The 23,664-nt window shown below is 38.3% G+C and overlaps 1 protein-coding gene across 1 annotated transcript in view; it reads left to right on the top strand.

Moving 5' to 3' along the window:
- Window positions 1-23,664, top strand: part of HEPH (hephaestin) — an 82,440-nt gene that overhangs the window by 8,681 nt on the left and 50,095 nt on the right. Inside the window, exons 3-9 of the mRNA XM_037511656.2 lie at window positions 394-638; window positions 1,450-1,662; window positions 4,458-4,640; window positions 5,643-5,897; window positions 8,311-8,479; window positions 9,683-9,819; window positions 19,999-20,130. Coding sequence (XP_037367553.1) covers window positions 394-638; window positions 1,450-1,662; window positions 4,458-4,640; window positions 5,643-5,897; window positions 8,311-8,479; window positions 9,683-9,819; window positions 19,999-20,130 — 1,334 coding nt within the window. The remainder of the gene's footprint in view (window positions 1-393; window positions 639-1,449; window positions 1,663-4,457; window positions 4,641-5,642; window positions 5,898-8,310; window positions 8,480-9,682; window positions 9,820-19,998; window positions 20,131-23,664) is intronic.

Genomic DNA, 23,664 nt, shown 5'->3' with positions numbered 1-23,664 from the left:
ATTCTTTTAGTCACCAGCAGCATCTGTCCAAGTTTGGTACTATGATCATCTTTACTTTATAGATAGGGAAATTGCTCACAGAAAAGTGAAGTAGTTTGCTCAAAGTTCCACAAATTTTGGAAGTGGCAATATTGGCATTTAATCCACCATTATTAGCTCCAAACCTTTGCTAGCAGCCTTTTTTTGTAAGCTAAAAATGGTCAAATATCACAAATTCCATATGCTTTAATTTAATGCTTCCCATTGTCTAAACTAAAACTTTCATGTTTTAATTAGTGTATTCTCATTTCTTCTTGTTTTTCCCTAAATAAAAATGAACAATCTCCTCTAGAAAAGAATGCACTAGAGGTTTGAAGATTGTGGGAATATTGTAACACTCTCTTTCCTTCCCAGAGTAGCTTCCAGCTTCCTAAAGTCAGACAAGAATCGGATAGGGAGCAGCTACAAGAAGACCATCTACAAGGAATATAGAGATGGTTCATACATGGATGAAATAGCCCAGCCTGCTTGGTTGGGCTTCCTGGGGCCAGTGTTATGGGCTGAGGTGGGTGATGTCATAAATATCCACCTGAAGAATTTTGCCACTCGTCCCTACACCATCCATCCCCATGGCGTTTTCTATGAGAAGGATGCAGAAGGTAAATTAACCAAACAATTTCTCCTCTGCCTCCAATAGATATTACTTTTAATTTAGTGCCATCTGAGAGAGAGAGGATATGGGCATGAGGATAGTCTTTCTTTCTTACTGTTCTGAGGTGGCAGGGAATATACTGAGAGAGAGCACAACTAGGTAATATTATTGGTTCTGCTTTACATATTCTGTGTGACTTTGGGCAAGTCATTACCCCAGTCTGGGCCTTAGATTCTTTATTAATAATGCAAAAAGTCAATTTTCTTATTATCTTGAATGACATCCCCATAAAACATGTGACTGTGATGTGAAAGAGTGTTTTTTTTAATATAAGTGAGCGTTATTCTAGTGTCACAGTCTTTCAAAAGGAACTTTTTTTCTCTCTTAAGAGGGAGTTAAGTTTATTAATCTGTATTTCTCATATCTGCAGCTCAAATGCCTATAATAGTAATATAAAAAACAGTGAGTAAGGGGGAATAGAGAAGGAAGTCAGAAGGTCCTGACTTAATCACCCACTTCATCTATGATCTTGGGCCAATTATCTTCCTTCATTTTTCTCTACCATAAAATGGGAAGTAGTCATTATGTTGTCTTTAAACTGAAATTCCGTGATTGCTTTCTATTTTTCAGGGTGCTTAAAAGGAGCAAATTCTGTTTTCCCTTGCCTCCATGCCACCACTATGCACTAAGACTGTGCATCACTTTACATGACCACACTCCTTTCCTAATTGGCTGTCACCTCTTCTACTATTGTTGATGTGAGATATAGGATTTTTTTTTCCCTAGATATTACCAGAATCTGCAATTTCATTTTCTAGGCTCCCTATACCCAGATGGAACCTCTGGTCGGCTGAAAGCTGATGACTCTGTTCCCCCTGGAGGCAGTTACATCTACAACTGGACCATTCCAGAAAGCCATGCACCCACTGATGCTGACCCAGCATGCCTCACTTGGATCTACCATTCTCATGTAGATGCTCCACGAGACATTGCGACTGGCCTCATTGGACCCCTTGTCACCTGTAAAAGAGGTACTGACCCCAAGTGTGAGCTATGACATGCAGTTTGGGATATTTAGAGGAAGCAATGATATAGCTGAACTACCTACATAATGAGCAGCAGCCGTAGGAGTGTTGATTTATCACCCTTGTTTATTTCCAGGGATAAACTTTACCAAACCCACTTTCTAATTATTTCTTTTATTTTATTACCCCTTTTCTAAAATAACCCTAACAACAACAAAAAAAATTATTACTTTTTTATCTTTTCTTATTTCACTTTAAAAACTCAACAATGATGGGAATCAGATCACACAGAATTAAGGTGTGTAGTAATAGCACAACTGTGGATAGGACTGCAAGTATAGTCATCAGTATTTGGGTAGGATTCTAGACTTTGTTAAAATGGGGTATGTGTAAGATGCAGTCAGGCATGAAGACCTGAGTATTGTAGGAATGTCATAAGGTTGAGGCCCTGGTTGAATAGATAGGCATAGATATTGGAGGGGAATTATTCCTGATCCTGTGTGTTTCACCACCAAGTCTTAAGCTCAACTGAATTGGTTTTGTCTGGGGAGTTTGGAAATATAAATTAGCAGCAGAAGGCTCAATCTGCTTTTCTGTTGTGGATAGGCTCTTAAGGCTTATCTCCTTATTCTTTTCTTACATATATCCCTTGTAGATTACTCTTGTTAAGGAAAGAAGATTTTCTTTTTTTAAATTTATTTTTATTTTTAAACAATGTTTGCTTCCCCCCACCCCCTCAGATTGAGTCCCCATAGAATTTCCTTCCCCAAGGCACCCATGCACCATTACCACAGTACTATGTGCTCCTCTCTCCCTCCCTCTGATCCCTCTCCCTCCTCCTCCCCTGCAGTATGTCTCTGATTCACAATTGTCTGTTTTTGCTTTGTTTTGTTTTGTACTGTTATTATTGTTTTTACACTGATGTCTTGTTTGGTTCCCCTATATTCCTGTTATAAGTGAAACCATCCGATATTTTTATTTTTCCTTCTGGCTTATTTCACTGAGCATAGTTCCTTCTAGTTCCATCCACGTTGCTGCAAATGACATGAGTTTATTTTTTTGGTTCGCTGAATAATATTCCATTTTGTATATATACCACATCTTCTTGATCCAGGCATCTATTTTTGGGCATTTGGGTTGTTTCCAGGTTTTACCTGTTGTAAATAGTGCTGCAAGAAACACAGGTGTACAGGTGCTCTTTTGAATCACTGTTTTTGTGTCCTTTGGGTAGATCCCTGGTAGTGAAATTGCCGGGTTGTATGGTAGCTCCATTTTTAGTAGATTGAGGAACCTCCAGACAGCTTTCCATAGTGGTTGGACCAGTTTGCAGTCCCACCAGCAATGTAGGAGAGTTCCTTTTTCACCACATCCTCGCCAACATTTGTTGTTGCTTTTTTTTTTTTTTATATATGTGTCATTCTTACTGGTGTAAGGTTGTATCTCATTGTGGCTTTGATTTGCATTTCCTTGATTATAAGGGATGTTGAACATTTTTTCATATGCCTGTTGACCATTTGCATTCCCTTTTTGAGAAATGTCTTTTGAGTTCTTCTGCCCATTTCTTGACTGGATTGTTTATTTTGTTTGTGTTGAGCCCTGTGAGTTCTTTGTAAATCTTTGTGATCTGTCCCTTATCAGTTGAATGGAGTGCAAATATTTTTTTCCCAATCAGTGGGGTGTCTCTCTGTTTTGGTTAATGTCTCTTTTGCTGTACAGAAACTTTTCAGTTTGATGTAATCCCAGGTGTTTATCTTTGCCTCACTATCACTGCTTTGGGTGATGAGTCTTTAAATATGTTTCTGATATGTATGTCTTATAGTGTTTTACTATATTTTCTTCTATATATTTTATGATTTTAGGTCTTATGTCCAGTTCTTTTATCCATTTTGAGTTGATTTTTGTGCACAGTGAGAAGTAGTGGTCTAGTTTCACTTTTTTGCATGTGGAGGTCCAGTTTTCCCAGCACCATTTATTGATGGTTTATTAAACTGTCCATGTTCCATTACATATTCATTGCTCCTTTGTCAAAGATTAGTTGTACATATAAGTTTGGCTTTATTTCTGGGCTCTCTATTCAGTTCCATTGGTCTGTGTGTCTTTTTTTGTTCCAATAACAAACTGTTTTAATTATTATGGCTTTGTAGTATAGCTTGAAATTTGGAAGTGTGATACCTCCTTTCTCCTTTGTTTTTATCAATAGGGTTTTGGCTATTAGTGGTTTTTTGTGGTTACATATGAATTCCATCAGTATTTGTTCTATATTCCTTTTTTTTTTTTAAGATTTATTTATTTATTTACTTACACAAGCACCGGGTACATTCAGAATCACGGGAGGGTGAGAGAATTCACCAGAGCCAGAGCAGGGAACAGAACAGGCAGACTGATGAAATACACTGCTGAGGGGAGCAGATGCAGCAGGAGAGGTCTGTGCACCATGTGGGACCCTTGCCAGGCAGCCAGGGATTGAACCCGTGCTGAAGAGGCTGTGGGCAGCTTCGCAGCCCAGCACTCAACCGCTGCACCACCAGGGGAGGCCCAATATTTGTTCTATTTCTTTGAAGAATGTCATTGATATTTTTCTTGGAATAGCATTGAATCTTTATATTACTTTTGGGAGGATGGCCATTTTAATAATGTTAATTCTTCCAATCCATGAGCAGGGGATCCCTTTCCATTTCTTTGTGTCTTCTTCAATTTCTTTTAACAGTGTTTTATAACTTTCTTTGTATAGGTCTTTCACCTCTTGTGTTAGGTGTATTCAGAATGGAGATTTTCAATGGCACCTTTCTTACTTTCCCCAGGAACTCTGGATGGGAACACCCCTCCTCAGCGTCAGGACGTGAACAGTGATTTCTTCCTTCTTTTCAGCGTGGTAGATGAAAACCTTAGCTGGCATATTGATGAGAATATTGATACTTACTGCTCAGCTCCTTTTACAGTAGACAAAGAAGATGAGGCCTTTCAGGAGAGCAATAGGATGCATGGTGAGCTGGAGGAAGGTGGTCACACTCTGTGTATAGAAGGTCTTAGTAGGATTAGTGGGTGCTTTTACATGCCAGGTATCTTTTACTTTTCACAAAGACCAAAAAATATAAATTAATTTTCTCTGTTTTACTTATAAAAAAAAATGAGACTCCAGGATTATGCAACAGATGAATGACACACCGAAATTCCAACCCTAATCTGTTCAACTGCTTAGGTTGTACTCTTGCCAATAGTCTACCCTGCCTCCTAATGTGGAATGATCTAGGCAGTTCACTCCAAAGTCAGATATTATATGCCTTGTCCACTAATGTAATTCCTTAACTGTTTTGGGGTCTGAAAAGGATGAAAGATGGAAATTCACCATCTTATTAACATAAAACTACAGACACAAAAAATCTGAGTCATGTTCAAAGAATTGATTTTAAGAATAGAATCAAGTTGATTTTGCTTTTGTTTAATTAATGGAAAGATTTAGTTACCTCTCGTGGCATAGGTGAGCTCAAGGCCAAACAGTCCCAAATGGAGGTAAAACTCAAAGAAAAGCTGAAAAGGATGGCTTTGGTTGTTCAAATTTCTCTTGGTTTCTATACCAATTGTAACTATGGTAATTAGTCTGCTAACTTGACAATTATCCTGTTGAAATTTCAGAAGGAATTGTCCTGGAAGAAAAGAATAGCCTGTAAAATAAACTCCATTTCTTAGAGTAATTTTCTCAGATTGCTGGGTTAGAATCTTGGATTACCATTTAATAGCTTCATAGTTTTGGGAGAGAAATAACTTTACCTCCCTGAGCTTGATCTTCTTATATTTTTTGGTGTGAGATAAATGCTAGACACTGATTTTCCAGGGCTATTTGTGAGATTAAAATGATATAATGTTTATAATCATTCATCATAGTGTGCTTTTAAAAAATTTCATCTTAATGTTATCTATTAGTACTGCGTTCTCCCATTGAAGTATTCTTTCCTAATGTTGATATTTTATTGGATTTTCTTTTGCAGCAATCAATGGTTTTGTCTTTGGGAACTTACCAGAGCTGAGCATGTGTGCACAGAATCGTGTGGCTTGGCATTTATTTGGCATGGGCAATGAAGTAGATGTCCACACAGCTTTCTTCCATGGGCAGATGTTGACCATACGGGGCCACCACACTGATGTGGCTAACCTCTTTCCTGCCACCTTTGTGACTGCTGAGATGGTTCCCCAAGAGCCTGGTACCTGGTTAATTAGCTGTCAAGTGAATAGTCACTTGCGAGGTGAGATACAACATATCTGAGCTTTGAGATATATAAGAGATGTGTCAATAATCATCAGCAGAACCTGGATTTCTGTGCTGAAACCATAAGAGATGTCTTTCAGGCAAAACAGCTAGGCATAAAAAATTGAACACAATACTAGTAGTCTGGGGACACGTAAAATTATCTACTGGCTCAGGCAGTAAAGACTTAAAGGGTGATCTCAGGAACATCTCTCTGAACTGACTTCCATCATTTCTCTTTTTTAAAGATTATTTATGCATACAAGAACTAGGGTACAGGCCAGAGGTGTTGGGGTGAGAGGATTCACCAGAGACAAAGTGGGGAACAGAACAGGCAGACTGACTGAAATATACTGCTGAAGGGAGCAGCTGGAGAGGTCTGCTGTACCATGTGGGTAGCTTCCTGGCTGGCCGGGGATCAAACTTGTGCTGCACAGTCTGTGGATAGCTTCACAGTGCTGTGCTTAACCCCTTGCACCAGCAGGGAGGCCTGACTTTCACCATTTCTAACATATGATAGCATAAGGGTGGATAAGTGAACCTTTTTTTAAAATGCTTTTAAGTGCTTTTTTTTAAATTTTTTTTTAAAGTGCTTTTTTTAAAATTAGAAATCTAAAGAATTAAGGCTTGGAAGTATATGTGGTTTATTGAACATAAAATGAGGAAAATATTAATTAAAGAGGAGTAAGGTTTATGTAGGAGATCATGGAGTATTGTGGGCAAATAGTAACACTCCAGTTGAAACCCAAAAGTAATAATGGTAGAAGGTTTGGTTTTTAGAGGGAGAATGAAGTAATGGCACAGTGCACTTAAGAGTATCAAAGGAGAGGAAAAATGTATGAAACAACAGAAAGAGTACTAGGGAAGTAATTAGAAGCTTCTTATTATTGTCTCAATTCTCTGAAAAACTGACTGTGTGACTTTGGAAAAGTCAATTCCCACTTTAGGGTCTCATTTCCCACATCTGTAAAATAGAGGATTTGATCTAAAGCATCTCCAGGATTCTTTTAAGTTACCACGTTCTGGAATTGTTTGATGTATGGCGTATTAGATGAGTGTAAGGAAAATGATCTACAAATATGTGGAAGTAGATTTGAGTAGTTGAAGAGTTATAGGATGGTGGGATAATAAGTCTGAGGAGGTAGGTTTGACCAGTATGGGCCAGTTATACTTGATCCATCATCTAGTTTTAGCCTTCAGTCCCAAAGATACCTCAGTAAGAGAGTATGAATGAGGATGGAGGTTAGTGATACAGAACAATAATAAAGCAACCATGGACTTTAGAGAAGGACAAATCTGGATTTCAATCCTGGTTTCACCAATTATTTAGTTACCTTTGGCAAGTCATGGTACTTCTCTAAGCCCCTGTTTCTTCATCTAAGGATTATAATATTGAATGCTACCTCATAAAGTTATAAGGAAGTTTCAGAGAGATAATATAATTTTGAATCATAGAAACTAGGGGAATGATGAGACCAAGACAGTGTATATGGAAGAAGTAAATGAGCATCAAATTTGCAGTTAAAAATCTAGAAACTTAAGACTTAACTTCACCACTAACTAGCTGTGTGATGTTGGGCAAGTTATTTTACCTCTTTGATCCTTAATTTTCTTCATCTACAGAAGGAAACATTAAGATAATGAGGATTGATGGAGATAACTTGCAAATCACCTGATACAGAACCTGGCATATAATACATATTCAACAAAAGTGAACATGCTTTCCTCCTCTTCATACCTCATATTTCTAATTTACAAATTTCAGATCTTTTTGGGATATTAGGAGAAACAAATGAGAAAATGCACCTGAATGACCTCTATAAGTTGTCAGTCAAATATAAAGCAGTATCATCCATTACCATTATGTCTCAATGTAATAACTTCCATATTTGGAGACACTACTTAAAATGTATATTTTCCTGCAGTCCAAGTCTGAAGCTACATATCCATGTGTAGAAGACATTCCATTGTTTTGGAGAGATTCCCACTTTACAAATAAATTGCTTTCTTTAAATTTGGTACTCCCAAAAACTATGTCTCCCAATTTAAAAAATAGGGATTAAAGCTCAGATATGGAAGTGATTTGCCTAAAGTCATACAGATAGTGATAACGTGTGGATTTAATTTCAGGTATTCTGACTTTAAATTATGTGATATTGCTACAATGTAAGCCTTTGGAGGGGCAGGAATGAGGATATAGTAAATGACAGTGGTGGTGAGCAGGCGGAAGTAATGGTCTCCCTTTCTCTCATAGAGGATCTTGAAAAGTAAGATAAAGTGACCCATTTAGAGTTAGGCGTAGAGTTTACTGGAGAGTGAGAGGGGAAACATTAGGAGGAGAAGGGTGGGTTCTCTGGATAGAAGACATATTGGGTTGAATGGGCATGTCAATAATGATGTTCTTCTTCCAGGTGGCATGCAAGCACTTTACAAGGTTAAATCTTGCTCCATGGTCCCTCCTGTGAGCTTACTCACAGGCAAAGTCCGGCAGTACTTCATTGATGCCCATGAGATTCAATGGAACTATGGTCCAATGGGACATGATGGGAATTCTGGGAAGAATTTGAGGGAGCCAGGCAGGTAAGAGGCAGTGGGGTCCCTCTCCCTACTCCTTGCCAATCTCCAAATACCTTTTGCTCCATCTCAGGAATCTGTCACTTCATTTCGGTGTCACAATCATTGTCAAGCTGGGTTAGATTATGCAACTGTAAGCCAAATTCTTGTCATCCCCTGGAGAGTTTGCTCTTAGGGACTTAAAAAGCTTTTTATAAGATTATGTCATCACCAGCAAAGGATCCAAGCAGAGTTTGAAACATTTCCTGATGAAATTCCAGTTCAATTCAGAGAAAGAAGACTCAGATCAGACCAAATTTGTTGAAATGACATTTCTTAAATACTTCTTTATTTTACTCATTATTTACCTCCTTGTTCCTGCCTTTTTCCTCCCATAGTCTGAAGGAGGCATTTAAGCAGGAATTTTAAAAAGCACTCTGAGAAGTGAAGGAAAAAAGGGAAGAAATCTGCCTTGTAGTCATTTCAAAAGAATTTTTCAAATGTCTTCTCTGTCATCCATGACTCAGATATGGGCAAGCTAGAGCAGAGGTTTAGAACCCTATTCAAGTGGTAGACCTTGATTTAGACCAACTCATTGGGCTATATGTGATGCTAGGACTTTCACTGAAAAGGTGCTTGGTAGATGACTAGGAGACTTTGTGGGGGAATATCCTAGAGCACCCATCGTGTTATTTTTTTTCTTCCAGCAGGGAATAATGGAATGAATCTACAGGAAACATAGGAAAGTAGGCATGTGGGTCTCACTCAGCATGACTTCTAGAATCTCTAATTGAACTTGCTAATTTAGTGGGATTTCATTTTGGAATGAAGGATATTCTTGATTAAGGGGAGAATGGTTTATGAGTACCTGAGTATGACTAAGTACAGATGTAAGACTATGTAACTTTTGAAGGCAGAAATGCTCCCAGTGTCTGGAATTTATAACCAAGACAATTTCAGCCTATTACAAAGAAAAACTCCAATCATCAAAATTATCCAAAGGTAACATAAATTGCTTTCTCTGAAAATGAATTCCCTGACTTTGGAAAGGCTCAAACACTTATCACTGGTGTCACCAGAGGAAATAGCTTAACTGGGTGGGAATTAAGCTGATTGCTCTTTGAGGTTTTCCCTAACCATAAAAATCTATAAGTTGATGAAACCAAGGGTGACATTGACATCATTTGATACATAATTAAATCATGTTGCATTTGTATCCTTATATGCCAGTGGCTCAGAGAAGTTCTTCCAGAGGAGCTCCAGCCGAATTGGGGGAACTTTCTGGAAAGTTCGATATGAAGCCTTCCAAGATGAGACATTCCAAGAAAAGGTGCAGCTTGAAGAAGATAAGCATCTTGGAATTTTGGGTGAGGAGCCCTTTACTTGTGAAGTCCATTGACTAGAGCCAACGAACAGGGAGGGCTCAGAAACTGGAGCCAGGTGGTGGCTCAGAGGCACACTCTAGACATGTTTCTCCCAAAGTGAGTCCCAAAATATGAGTGTTTTGTGAAAAAGTAGTATGGTTATGAATGTGTTTGCAAAACACTTGGCTAAATATATTCAAATAATTTTCTTTGCTGCAGGGCTTCTCAGATCCTTGGATTCACTTTCATTCATCATGAATCTTCAAGATGGGAATAGAATATATAGCACTTCTCATATTAGCTTAACTATTGAACCTTTTTCAGTGAACATCATCTGCTGCTTGTATAGATCACACTTTGAAAGTGATTTCTCTAGGTATATTTCTGAAAAAAAGGCTATCTAGATTTTTTGAAAAAATGGGACCAGGAGCAGACATTTGCATGGCATGCAGACATAATTGCTCTGGTGAGGGATGCAGAACAAGGCTTAAGAGACTGACCTGGGAGAAGGTATCCAGAAGAGCTAAAGCACAGTAGAAATATTATGCAAGATTATCTGTGGTTTAGTCACTTGGTGAAAATACGAAAGTAAATTGAACAGATAGAAGAAAACTTTGGAAATGAAAGTAATAGAACATATTCTATCGATAGGTATGTGCCAGTAGATTCTTTTTTTTTTTCAAGATTCCATTTTTTAAAAGATTTATTTATTTATACAAGTAGTGGATACAGTCAGAAGCGCGGGAGGGTGAGAGAATTCACCAGAGCCAGAGCATGGAGCAGAATAGGCAGGAGCGAGGTACACTGCTGAGGGGAGCAGTAAGAGCGGCAGGAGAGGTCTGCGCACCATGTGGGACCCTCATCGCTGGCCAGGGATCGAACCAGCGCTGCAGAGGCTGCAGGCAGCTTCGCATGCCAGAGCTCAACCTCTGCGCCACCGGGGAGGCTCTGTGCCAGTAGATTCTACATAAGTAGTTGGTCTTACATCAGCTGTCTAGAGAGATATAATGAGCAGAAATCTACCTAAGAAAATAGAGTAGATACTATTAAATTGTATCATTAGCTGATGTTTCAATTCCAGTCTTTTCATCCCTTCATTTTTAATATCGTGGTAAAAAACACACAATAGTTATGACCTTAATCATTTTGTGTGTATAGTTTAGTGGTATTAAATGCATTATTAAATACATAACTTCTTTCATCTTGTAAAGCTGTAACTCTATACTGATAAACAATAACTCCCATTTTCCCCTCTCCGAGCTCCTGGCAACCACTTTTCTACTTTCTGTGCTATGTGTTTGACTACTCTAAGCACTTCATATAAGTGGAATCATACACCATTTGTCTTTTTGTAACTGGCTTATTTCACTTAGCATTATGTATTAAAGATCCATGCACGTTGTAACTTATTGAATAACTTCCTTCCTTTTAAAGACTTAATTATGTGCCATTTTATACATAATGCCTTTATTTATCCATCCTTTCATGAACACTTGTGCGACTTTCACATTTTAGCTGTTGTGAATAATGCTATGAATATAGGTGTAGAAATACCTCTGAAAGACTGTGCTTTCAATTCTTTTTTTAAAGATTTATTTATTTATTTATACATACATACATACATACATGCATACATACATACATACATACATACAAGCAGTAGGTACAGTCAGAAGTGCGGGAGGGTGAGAGAATTCACCAGAGCCAGAGCGGGGAGCAGAGCCGGCAGAAGAACCGAAGTACACTGCTGAGGGGAGCAGCGGGCAGCAGGAGAGGTCTGCGTGCCATGCGGGTCCCTCCTCCAGTGGCCGGGGAGCAGCCAGGGATCGAACTGGCGCCGCAGAGGCTGCGGGCAGCTTTGCAACCCAGTGCTCAACCACTGCTCCACCGGGGAGGCCGTGTGCTTTCAATTCTTTTTGGTATATACCCTAAAGTTGAAATCCTGGAAACTATGGAAATTAAATATTTAAATTTTTGAGGAACCATAATTGTTGTATCATTTTATATTCCTACAAAGAGTGCACATACATTCCAATTTCTCCATATCCAACCACTTATTTTCTGTTTTTATTGATAGTAGCCATCCTAAAGGATGTGATGTGGTAGCTCAATACAGTTTTCATTTGCAGTTATAGTGATTAGTGATGTTGAGCATCTGTTATGTGCCTATTGGTCATTTATCTCCTTTCAAGAAATGTCTATTAAGGTACTTTGCCCATTATTAAATTGGGTTGTTTATTTTTTTTGTTGGTGAGTTTTAGAAGTCTGCTATATATTCTGGATTTAATCCTTTATCAGAAAAATTATATGCCAATGTTTCTACCCATTCTGTGGGTTGTCTTTCACTACGTTGACAGTCTTTTGATGTACGTTAAAAAAATTCATGAGATCTCAGGCCTCCCCAGTGGCACAGCGGGTTGAGTGCCACGCTATTAAGCTGTCCACAGTTTCAGCAGTGTGGGTTCGATTCTGGCCAGCTGGCGAGAATCCCACATGCTGAAACAGACCTTTCCTGTCTTGCCCGCTGTTCCCCTCAGCAGTGTATTTCTGTCATCTGCCTGTTCTGCATCCTGCTCTGCCTCTGGTGAATCCTCTCACCCTCCTGCACCTCTGGCCTGTACCCCAGCTCTTGTATAAAAATAAATAAATCTTTAAAAAAATTCATGAGATCCAATATATCTGTTTTTCCTTTTGTTATCCATACCTTTAATGCCATAGCCAAGAAATCCTTAAGAAATCGTGAATATTTTGCCCTGTATTCTCTTCCAAGATTTGTAATTTTACATCTTACATTTTGGTATTTAATATATTTTAAGTTACTTTTTGTTTATAGTGTTAGGTGAGGGTGCATTTTCATTCTTTTGCTTGTGGAAATCCAGTTTTACCAGCATCATTTGTTTAAAAGATTGATCTTATATATGCAAGAGTTTATGTCTGAGCACTCTATCTCAGATATATATCTATATATATATAGATATATATAGATATATATAGATACATATATCTTTATATTTGTACCACACTGTATTGATTATTATAATTTTCTAGTATTTTTTTTTAAATCAGGAAGTGTCTTCCAGTTTTGTTCTTTTTCAAGATTGTTTTGACTCTCTAGGGTCCTTGAGAATAGATTTGAATATTAGGATGTGTTTTTTTATTTCTACAAAATCATTGGGATGTTGACATAGATTTCATTGAATCTGTAGATTACTTGGGAAAGTATTGAAGTTTTTACTTTAATTTAATACTAATATTTTTTAATAGAGGCATTTTTTTATTTATTTATTTGTTTGTTTGTTTGTTTTGTTTATACATGCACTGGGTACAGTCAGAAGTGCAGGACGGTGAGAGAATTCACCAGAGCCAGAGCGGGGAGCAGAGCAGGCAGAAGGACCGAAGTACACTGCTGAGGGGAACAGCGGGGCACCATGTGGGACCCTCCTCTGGTGGCCGGGGAGCAGCCTGGGATCGAACTGGCACCGCAGAGGCCACGGGCAGCTTCGCAACCCAGCGCTCAACCGCTGTGCCACTGGGGAGGCCCAGTTTTTAATTTAATTTAGTTTAATTTCCTTACATTGTTGTTCATTATTGTACAGTAATGGGTTTCTCCCCTCAGATGTAGTCCCCATAGTTCTCTCACCACCATATCATTCATGAGCCATCACCATATTCCTTTGTGTTCTTCTATCCTCTGTTTTGACCCCCATTCCTCCCTTACTGCATGCCTCACATCTATGGTCAACTTGCTGGTTTTGTCTTTTTATTGACCTTTATTTTTTTTGGTTTCTCTATATTCCACATATAAGTGAAACCATCCAATATTTATTTTTTTTCTTTCTGATTTATTTTGGCTAGCATAATCCCTTCCATCTCCAATGCTACTACTAAACCCCCACTACAAGAAATATTACAAGAAGCCTTAAAATCTAAACCAACAGCAGAATGAACATGAATAACTGAACAAGGTTTGGATCGAATCACAAAGCAATGACCAAAATGGAAATAACATACTTCCATGTATCAATAATTACCCTAAATGAAAAAGATACAGTGTAGCTTTTTGGATAAGAATATAGAATACAGCCTTCTGCTGCAGCCAGGAAACATAGCTAAACTCTAAAGATAAAAATCGATTGAAAATAAAAAGTTGGGGCCTACTGGGTGGCGCAGCGGTTGAGCACTGGGCTGTGAAGCTGCCCACAGCATCTGCAGTGCCGGTTCGTTCCCCGGGCGCAGGTGAGGGTCCCACATGGCGCACAGACCTCTCCTGCTGCACCTGCTGCTACCCTCAGTAGTGTCCTCCATCTATCTGCCTGTTCTGTTCCCTGCTCTGGCTCTGGTGAATTCTCTCACCCTCCCACGCTTCTGACTGTACCCAGTGCATGTATAAATAAATAAATAAATAAATCTTTAAAAAAAGACAATAAAAGGTTGGAAAACAATTTACAATCAAATGGCCCCAAAAGAAGGCAGGGGTAGCCATATTTATATCAAAGAAAATAGACTTCAAACTAAAAAATACAGCAAGAGACACCAATGGACACTATATAATGATTAAGGGGACAATGTACCAGAAAGTCATAACACTCATCAATATATACTCACCAAATGAAGGAACACCAAAATACATTAGACAATTACTATCATCTCTGAAAACAGGCACTGGAGAAAACACATAGATGGTCATAGACTTCAACACCCCATGCTCACCAAGGGACAGATCCACAAGACAGAAATTAAGCAAGGACACAATAACCCTAAATGAAGATCTGGAACACATGGACCTAATAGACATCTATAGGACACTACACCTCCCTAAAAATGGAATACACATTTTTCTCAGGTGCACATGGATCATTCTCCAGGATCAATCACATATTGGGTCCAAGAAAAACAGCAGCAAGAACAAGAAGATTGAAATCATACCACATACTGAAATTTTAATAATATTAACTCTTCCCATCCCATGAACATGGGATATGTTTCAGTTTATGTCTTTAGCAGTGTTTTGTAGTTTTCATTGTGTAAGTCTTTCATACCCTGGGTTGAGATCATTCTTAAGTATTTTATTATTTTTGATGTCATTTTAAATAAATTTGTTAGAGTATAGGATTCATTATTAAATTAGAGAAGTACAGCTGATTTTCATGTGCTAACTTTATATCTTACTACTTTGCTGAATTAATTTATTACTTCTAATAGTTTTTTCTGATGAAGACTTTTTAGGGGCTCTAGTAAGATTGTATCTTCTGCAAACAGAGATAATTTTACTTTTATTTAAATTTGGAATAATTTTATTTATTTTCTTTCATTTCTCTGGCTAAAATTTCCAGTATTATGTTGACTAGAAGTTTTGGAATCCAACATCTTTTCCTTATTCCTGATCTCAGAGATAAAGCTTTGTGTCTTTAATTACTGGGTATGATATTCACTGTGGATTTTTGAAATATTGCTTTTATTAGGTTGAGCTAATCTCCTTTTATACATAGATCTAAAAATCTTTCTATTATGAAAGGATGTTGAATTTTGTTTCAAGATTTCCCTGCATCAGTTGAGAAGCTCATGTGCTGTTTACCCCTTATTTCTGTTAATGTGGTGTATTACTTTGATCAATTTTCATATGCTAAACTATCTTTGCATTCCAGTAATAAATTACACTTGGTCAAGTTGTTCATTATTTTAATATGTTGCTGAATTCAGTTTGCAACTATTTTGTTGAGAATTTTTTACATCAAAATTCATAAGGGGTATTTGCCTATAGTTTTCTTTTCTTGTAATACATTTGTGTGACTTTGGTATCAGGGTAATGCTGACATCAAAGAATGAGTTGAAAAGTATTTGACATCTTCAATTAAAAAAGTAAATGTTTGAGAAAAATTGGTATAAGCTATTTAAATATTTAGTATAATTAACCACTGAACCCATCAGATTAATGGCTTATCTTTGTTGGGAGATTTTTGATTATTAATTCAATTACTTTACTAGTTACATTTTTATCTACATTTTCTATTTATTTATGATTTAGTCTTGATAGGTTGCTTATTTTATGAATTTATGCATTTCATCAAGTATATGCAGTTTCTAGCACAAAATTAGTCATAGTACTATTCTCTTATAATCTATTTTTATGAAATTGGCAGTAGTGTCCCCACTTTCATTTCTGTTTTTTAAAAATTTAATGGGGCCTCCCTGGCAGCACAGGATGTTAAGACACAACCTATGAAGCTATCCACAGCCACCAAAGCACGAGTTTGATCCCCAGCCAGGGAGCTACCCACATGGTGCAGCAGACCACTCCTGTCTCACCCACTGTTCCCCTTAGCCAATGTATTTCAATCATTCTGCCTGTTCTGTTCCCCACTCTGTCTCTGGTGAATCCTCTCACCCCCTGCATCTCTGGCCTATACCCCAGTTCTTATATGCATGAATGAATAAATCTTTAAAAAATTGAAAAAAATAAAATTTGAGTATTATTTTCTTTTAGTCCATCTACCTAAAGATTTGTTGATTTTATTGGCCTGTTTTTGGTCTTTTTTGAAGAGCCAACTTTTGATTTCATTCATTTTTCTTTTCTTTTGTTTTTTTGTTTTTTTTTCTTATTTACTTTATCTGTTTATTTGTTTTCTCTGTATACCACAAATGCATCAAATTATATGCTGTTTGCTTTTCTCTGTGTGGCTTCTTTCAATTAGGATAGACCAGGAAAAAGAATAACTATAAAAAAGAAAAAAATCAAGATCAACAAGCAACTATAAACCAGTAACTTTTATTTTATTTTAAAAGTTAACAAAAGTTTTATTTACAAAGGAAGGGGAATGAGGAAATGTACAACTTAGGGAGAAACGAGGGAGATAAATTCTTAAATGTCTCCTACCTGTTCCATCGACCTAGAATCCCAAGTGACCTGCCGTGACCAAACCTGCCTGGCCAAGAGAACAAACTAAGTGTTCCTGACCCCAGTAACATGGATGTTTTTTTTTAATTTAAAAATAGAGAAAATGGCTGCTTAACTCTGCTCTGAGGTCCTTGCCACTTCCCTTTGGGGATTTGTAGTTACCAGTGTCTTGATGGAGTGGGGGTGGCATCCACAAAGCCTGTATGGAATTAGCTTCATTTTTTTCCATCATTTCTGTGGTGTTGAATATCAAATGTATGGATGCTGGGGCACAGTCACAGATGAAAATTTTTCTCAGGGATCCCATTGGAAAGCAAACCAGTCTTTCCAGGTATTGCCCATTGTGGAAAGCAAAAGTCCTCCATTCCTGGGAAATAGTTTATCAGTCCAAGACAAAAAAAAAAAAAAACAAAAAAAAAAAAAAAACAATCAAAAAAAAAAAAAAAAAACATCTGGAGGCATTAGCCAAAACAAACCAGCAGAGATATCGAATCACAGGAAAAATATTAAAATTGATTCAACTTATGCAAAAATAGGTTCTCTCAACCTTGATCCCAAATGTTCCAACAGCATAGCAAAAGTTTGCAAACAAAATCAACTTTTAAACCATATTACCTATTTTTGCATAAAATCACAGGGCAGAGTAACTAAACAGCAATTTTAGCTGGCTTTGTTGGAATACTCCATTAAGGATTAGAGTCAACTCTTGACACCACCAGTCCATGTAGGCTTCAAGAACAAAGTTGGTCTCATCAGACTCCACCTGGGTTTCCTCTTCTTGAGGGTACCAGGGTTTTTCTTTTTCTGGGTTGTCCACTACTGCCCATGGAGGCAGCTTCCTCACCTCCCTTGGAGGTCTTGGAACCTGCGGACAAAGCAACAGGTTCTCCTCTTGGTTCAGCTGTGTTTCAACTTCCTGGAAGATTCCATTCAAAGCCACACAATGACCCTCGTGTCCAATTGTTTTAGTTTAAGCAGACAAAATCCCTATGGAAGTTATGCAAAAATAGACTCCGAGATAAGTAGCAAAAAAATTACTACCACTATTTTCATGCTGTGTTGGTATCAAGGGGAGAGAAAATGTGAACACAAGTAAGCTTTGCTAGAAAAAAATACAACATTGCTGTAGATCCTGGTCACTCAAAACAAGAAAATTTTATGAATTCAGAACAAAATGCAAAAATAATATCACTATTGTCAAAGAAAACTTAGTAAAAATCAGGTGTATTTCCAAGTCTAGTCAGTTCTTTGTAGGAAATTTTTACTCTCAACACTTCCATCAATAGGAATCTGTTGAGGTCTTTTCTCCCTATTTTCTCCAGGAACAATTTCTGTACTATATAATATTGCAAGGCAACAATCACCATTGACAATTTAAATGCATATCAGGTATTGAGAGGTTGTATATACATTTTAGAAAACCAATGTGAACATTTCTGCACATGTCAAAGTGTTACCCATTTTCCCAAGTGACAGTGCTTCCCTTCTAGTTTTACTGAACTAGGTAAGCCAAATAGGACTGATTCATCTAATGGCTTTCCTAAGAGAAAAGGGAGTAATCTTGTAGAGTGTCTCAGGCTATCTACTGAGGTTCCATAAAATTTCCTTATATCAACCGAACGACAGACTACCCAATTTTTACTTGAATTTAGATTTCTGGGAAGCTTTGCCATAAACATCAGAAAACAGCAGAAACAACAAACATTTGATGTCTATGAAGGCACTGGCTTAGTTCAGTATTACAATGTATACAATCAAAACATAACCTTTATTATTTTTTCCTTTTCTCTTTTTTTTTTCCTTCTGGCTTGACTTTATTTTATTTTTTTAAAAGATTTATGTATTTATTTATACAAGCACTGGGTACAGTCAGAAATGCAGGAGGGTGAGAGAATTCACCAGAGCCTCAGCGGGAACAGAACAGGCAGACCAATGAAATACACTGCTGAGGGGAGCAGTGGGCGGCAGGAGAGGTCTGTGTGCCATGTGGGACCCTCATCCAGCGGCTGGTAATTGAACTGGCGCTGCAGAGGCTGCGGGCAGCTTCACAACCCAGCACTCAACTGCTGCGCCACTGGGGAGGCCCGGTGTTTTTGTTTTTAATGCAAGTGTTTGTAACTATAAAATATCCTTTTATCACCACTGTCAATGAATCTGATAAATTTTGGTATGTTGTGTTTTCATTTTCATTTGCTCTATGTATTTTCTAATTTCCCTTGTGATTTCTTCTTTGATCCATTGGTTGTTTAAAAGTGTGTTGTTTAATTTCCACAATTTTATGACTTTTCTGTTTCCTTCAGTTTTTTATTTCTAACTCTTCATCTCAATGTAATTGGAGAAGATAATTTATATGATATATATTTTTTAGGGTCATATTTATTTAATTTTATTTTATTTTTTGACAATTGATGGTCTAACATATGGTCTATCTGGGAAAGTGTTACACGTGAATTTGGGAAGAATATGAATTCTGCTGTGGTTGGAAAGTATTCTGTATATGTTAGATACAGTGTGTCTATTGAAATGTTTAAATCTTCCATTTCCTTATTTATCTTTTTTCTGGTTGTTATATTTTATTATTGTGAGTGGAATAATGGTCCCCCTAGTCTTTGAGCAGAGGTGGGAAACTAGATATACAAATTGAGTAGAAAAAAGTCAGAAACTTGGAAGTGTGGTTGGAGCCAGAATAGCACTTAGGGTATTACCTTGGTACGTCTGACTGGTCTTAAAATCACCTAAACTATGTTGAATGTGGTGGGAAGGGAATAAATAAAAGTTCCAGGAGTCATGGCTAGGCTACCTGGCCCAAGGCCCAGATATATGATATAATAATTATTCCTCCTCAAAATTGGTTTAGGATTTAGGCAAGCTTAGATATTTTGATGGATTCTACCCAGAAATAGGAACTGAAGGAATGAAAGTAGTGGAAATGAGATTGGACTCAACAATGGGGTGGAAGAAAGTCCTGACTTCAAGTCCTAGCTATCATTTGAATTTGGGCAGATCAGTTGTACCTCTCTGAAATGTAATTTTCTCAAATTTAAAATAATTATATTCCCTGCTCTTTTTACTTTGGGATCATGTTTGAAGATCAAAATGAGATAATGGATTTTAAACTGTTTTTTATTACTGTAAATTGCATTATACTTAGAAAAGATAATCATTATTATGCAAATTTAAGTTTTCTCTATCTTCCACTTATCTTTGCTTTTCCTTTCTTTCCCCCCATTTCCATACTCCCTGTCATCCCTGTTTTAATTCCTATTGTCTCTTCTTCTCTTTTCCAGGCCCAGTGATCCGGGCTGAGGTGGGTGACACTATCCTGGTGATATTCTACAACCGTGCCTCTCAGCCATTCAGCATACAGCCTCATGGAGTCTTTTATGAGAAAGACTATGAGGGAACTGTGTACAATGATGGTGAGTAGGCAGGGTTCACAGCTAATGGGAGTTTCAGGTAATAACAGGTAACTATGTGACAAATAAAAAAGGGAGGGAAGGTAAGAGAAGGAACTCAAATTAATTGTATTATGTGACTGTTATTGAATGAATATATGTTATAATGAGACAGATCTGAGTGCAATAAGAACAAATATTTCAATTATATTGAAATAAATTCAGATTATAAAAATGACATATGTGATAGAACTTTTTTTTTTTTTTTTTAACATAATATTTCTTTACTCTCATTATAACTTTTTAGTCCTCTGAGAGGTAATAGTAGACATGCTTTACTTTACATAGAAAAAGAGCTTTGTACATTTACAATTGTTTCACTATTCAGAGATAGAGTGTGGCCTGGGAAAGTTACACATAGATATACTCAAAATTACAAATTAAACCTCACAGAAAGGTTCACAGAAACTCTTTTCACAGAAGCCCATAGTCATACAAAATTAAGTAGAAGATAGTATTTACCTGACTGAATTTTAATATATAAGACTTATAACTATTGATTACCTAATAATAAAATGCATGTATAATGTCTATGACTACTTTAATTTCTACCCAGTACTTCTTTTGAAAAGGGACTGCAACTTATTCACTCATTTATATTACTTGGAGTTTCCAGCACAGAGAATAATAGATGCTTGATAATGAATTAATGAAGATGATGTGGGTGGATTAATAAGAACATGTGATGTGATAGTGTGATAGAACTTTTTTAAAAAGGAAATTTATAAAATAAACATTCTTATATTTCTATTTATTTATTTATTTATTTATTTTTACATCATTGTTCATTTTTAAACAATGTATGCTTCCCCTCCCCTCAGGTGTAATCCCCATAGAATTTCCTTCAACAATGCATCTATGCACCATTACCAAAATTCCCTTGTGCTCCTCCTTCCCTCTCTTTGAAACCTTTCCCTCCTCCTCCTCTGCAGGATGTCTCTGATTTATAATTGTCTGGTGTTGTTTTGTTGTGTTTTATATTGTTATTATTTTTTTACACTTATGTTTTATTTGGTTCCCCTATGTTCCTTCTGTAAGTGATACCATCCAATATTTTCTTCTTCCTTCTGAATTATTTCACTGAGCATAATTCCTTCTAGTTTTATCCATGTTGGATGGACCAGTTTGCACTCCCACCAGCAATGTAGGAGAGTACCTTTTTCACCACATTCTCATCAACATTTGTTGTTGCTAGTTTTTGTTTGCTTTTTTTTTTTTTTTTGATATGTGTCATTCTTACTGGTGTAAGGTGGTATCTCAATGTGGTTTTGATTTGCATTTTCCTGATTATAAGGGATGCTAAACATTTTTTCATACATCTGTTGACCATTGGCATTTCCTATATGGAGAAATGTCTATTAGGTTCTTCTGCACATTTCTTGACTGGATTGTTTACTTTGTTTTTGTTGCGTCATGTGAGTTTGTTATATATCTTTGTGATCAGTCCCTTAACAGTTAAATGTAATGCAAAGATTTTTTTCCCAATCAGTGGGGTGTCTCTTTGTTTTTGTTAATGTCTCTTTTGCTGTACAGAAGCTTTTCAGTTTGATGTAATCCCAGGTGTTTATCTTTTCCTTGACTTTATTTGCTTGGGTGATGAGTCTTTAAAGAGATTACTGAAAGAGGGGCGGAGCAACATGGCGGCGAGGAGACGCTGTGAGTAAGATCTCCCATTAAAAAAAGTTAATAGGGAGGAAAAGCGGCAGGTCCCAGTGAGAAGTGGGACACGGAAGATAAACGGGTGACGCCAGCGAACTGCCCGAAGAAGAAAGTGGCCATAAAAGAGGACGAGAAGGGAGGGAAGCGCAGAACCCTGCTCCCCTCCCCCGCCCATAGAGGGGCACTCTCCAACCGGCAGAGAGGAGGAAACAACAAACCAAAACGGCCAACAAGAACAAAGGACGCAGCAAGCGGGACTGTGAGTGGAAAGGAACTATTGCAGCCACCACACCCCGTGAACGGGAGCTGAGGCGAACCCTGCAGGATCCGCCACGGCGGTGAGCGAACGGCTCCGGGCGCCATTAGAGAAGAACAAAGACCCCGGGAGACACGCACACAGCCCGGGCTGCTGGTAAGCTGGCGCGGGAAAGCGGCGCGCTATGCGCGCTTGAAAAGCAAGTGCAGACCTGGATCGCGGCTGCCCAGGTCTCCGCGCCTGCGACCTAGGCTTGCGGGGAGACGCACTGATGTCCTCACTGAGGTGAAGGTCCCTCCCTGAGTGAGCAGGAACCAGGCGCCCAGGCACGGGAGCTGTGCAAAAGGCGCCATTCCCGCGCCACTGAACTGGGCTACAGCCCGCGTCCTGGAACTGAGGGCTTTGAACTGAGACCCGGGGCACGAAAATTCGGGGCGTGGGTTCTCCACGACGGTGGGGCACAAGGCAGACACAGCACCCCAAAGCTGTTGAGGTGTACCCTACCATTCCCACTCTGTTCCCTGTCCCACGGGGTGGGGGGGGCGAAAAACAGCCCCCCAAGGACAATAGGAGAGATCTCTGGCGCCACCTAGCGACCAGCAAAAAAAAAGTCACTAACACCCTATAAAACAGGACATTTCTTAAGACTGCTTGAAAAGGGCAGAAGGTTTCTGGAGGACCCAGTGGCCAGCCGGGAAGTTATTCATGCCAGGCCCCTTCCAACCAGCAGTCTGAGCCCACAGAGGGAGCAGGCACCCACGTCCGGGGCAGACCGGGTGCGCAGAAGAGTGTGCCTGAAACCGGAGGCGCAGGGACTGCATCCCGCTTCGCCATTTGAGAACAGGGACATTTCTTCAGTAAAAACTGCCTAAAACCAGCAGAAAGCTCCCCCAGAAGACAGAGATGGCTCCTGGAAGAGCCAGAGGGGAGCGGAGAAGTTCACCCAAGATGTCAGTCAGTCCGAGCAACACAGTGTCCCAACGCATACGACAAATTAGAAAACAGACAGTAGGGAGTAGAAGAACCACACGCAACCTAAAAACTCCTCAGGAAAGAAGCACACCACAAAAAGAAAACCACTCCCCAGATTGCAACGACAGCAACTTGGAAGAACTTCTGAGCCTTCCAGAAAGAGAATTTAAAATTGCCATGATTAAAAAAGTGATAGATCAGAAGAAGGAAATTGAGTCCCTAAAGAGGGAAGTAAGAGAAATGCAGGAGATCAAAGAATTAATGGAGGAACTAAAGAACTCTGGGAAAAGCAATGAAAGCAGAATAGATGAAATGGAAGAACGAATAAGTAATCTTGAAGACACAGAAATAAAAAGAACCAAAACAGAAAAGGAAAGAGAAGTACGAAGGAAAAAGAATGAAGAAAGACTTCGGGAACTATCTGACTCCATGAGGAAAGGAAATATAAGAGTTATAGGAATTCCAGAAGGAGAGGAGAGAGATGTAGGAACAGAGAAAATATTCATGGATATAATTGAAGAGAACTTCCCAAATGAGAAGAAGGAGCTGAAAATTGATATACAAGAAGCAAGAAGAACACCAAACTTCCACGACGAAAGGAAAAACACAGC

This window comes from Talpa occidentalis, unplaced genomic scaffold, assembly GCF_014898055.3.
Source record: "Talpa occidentalis isolate TD23 unplaced genomic scaffold, MPIMG_talOcc4v2.1 talOcc4.15, whole genome shotgun sequence".
NCBI lineage: Eukaryota > Metazoa > Chordata > Mammalia > Eulipotyphla > Talpidae > Talpa > Talpa occidentalis.
The sequence above is the reverse complement of the archived record's forward strand: the minus strand, read 5'-3'. Positions and strand labels throughout refer to the sequence as shown.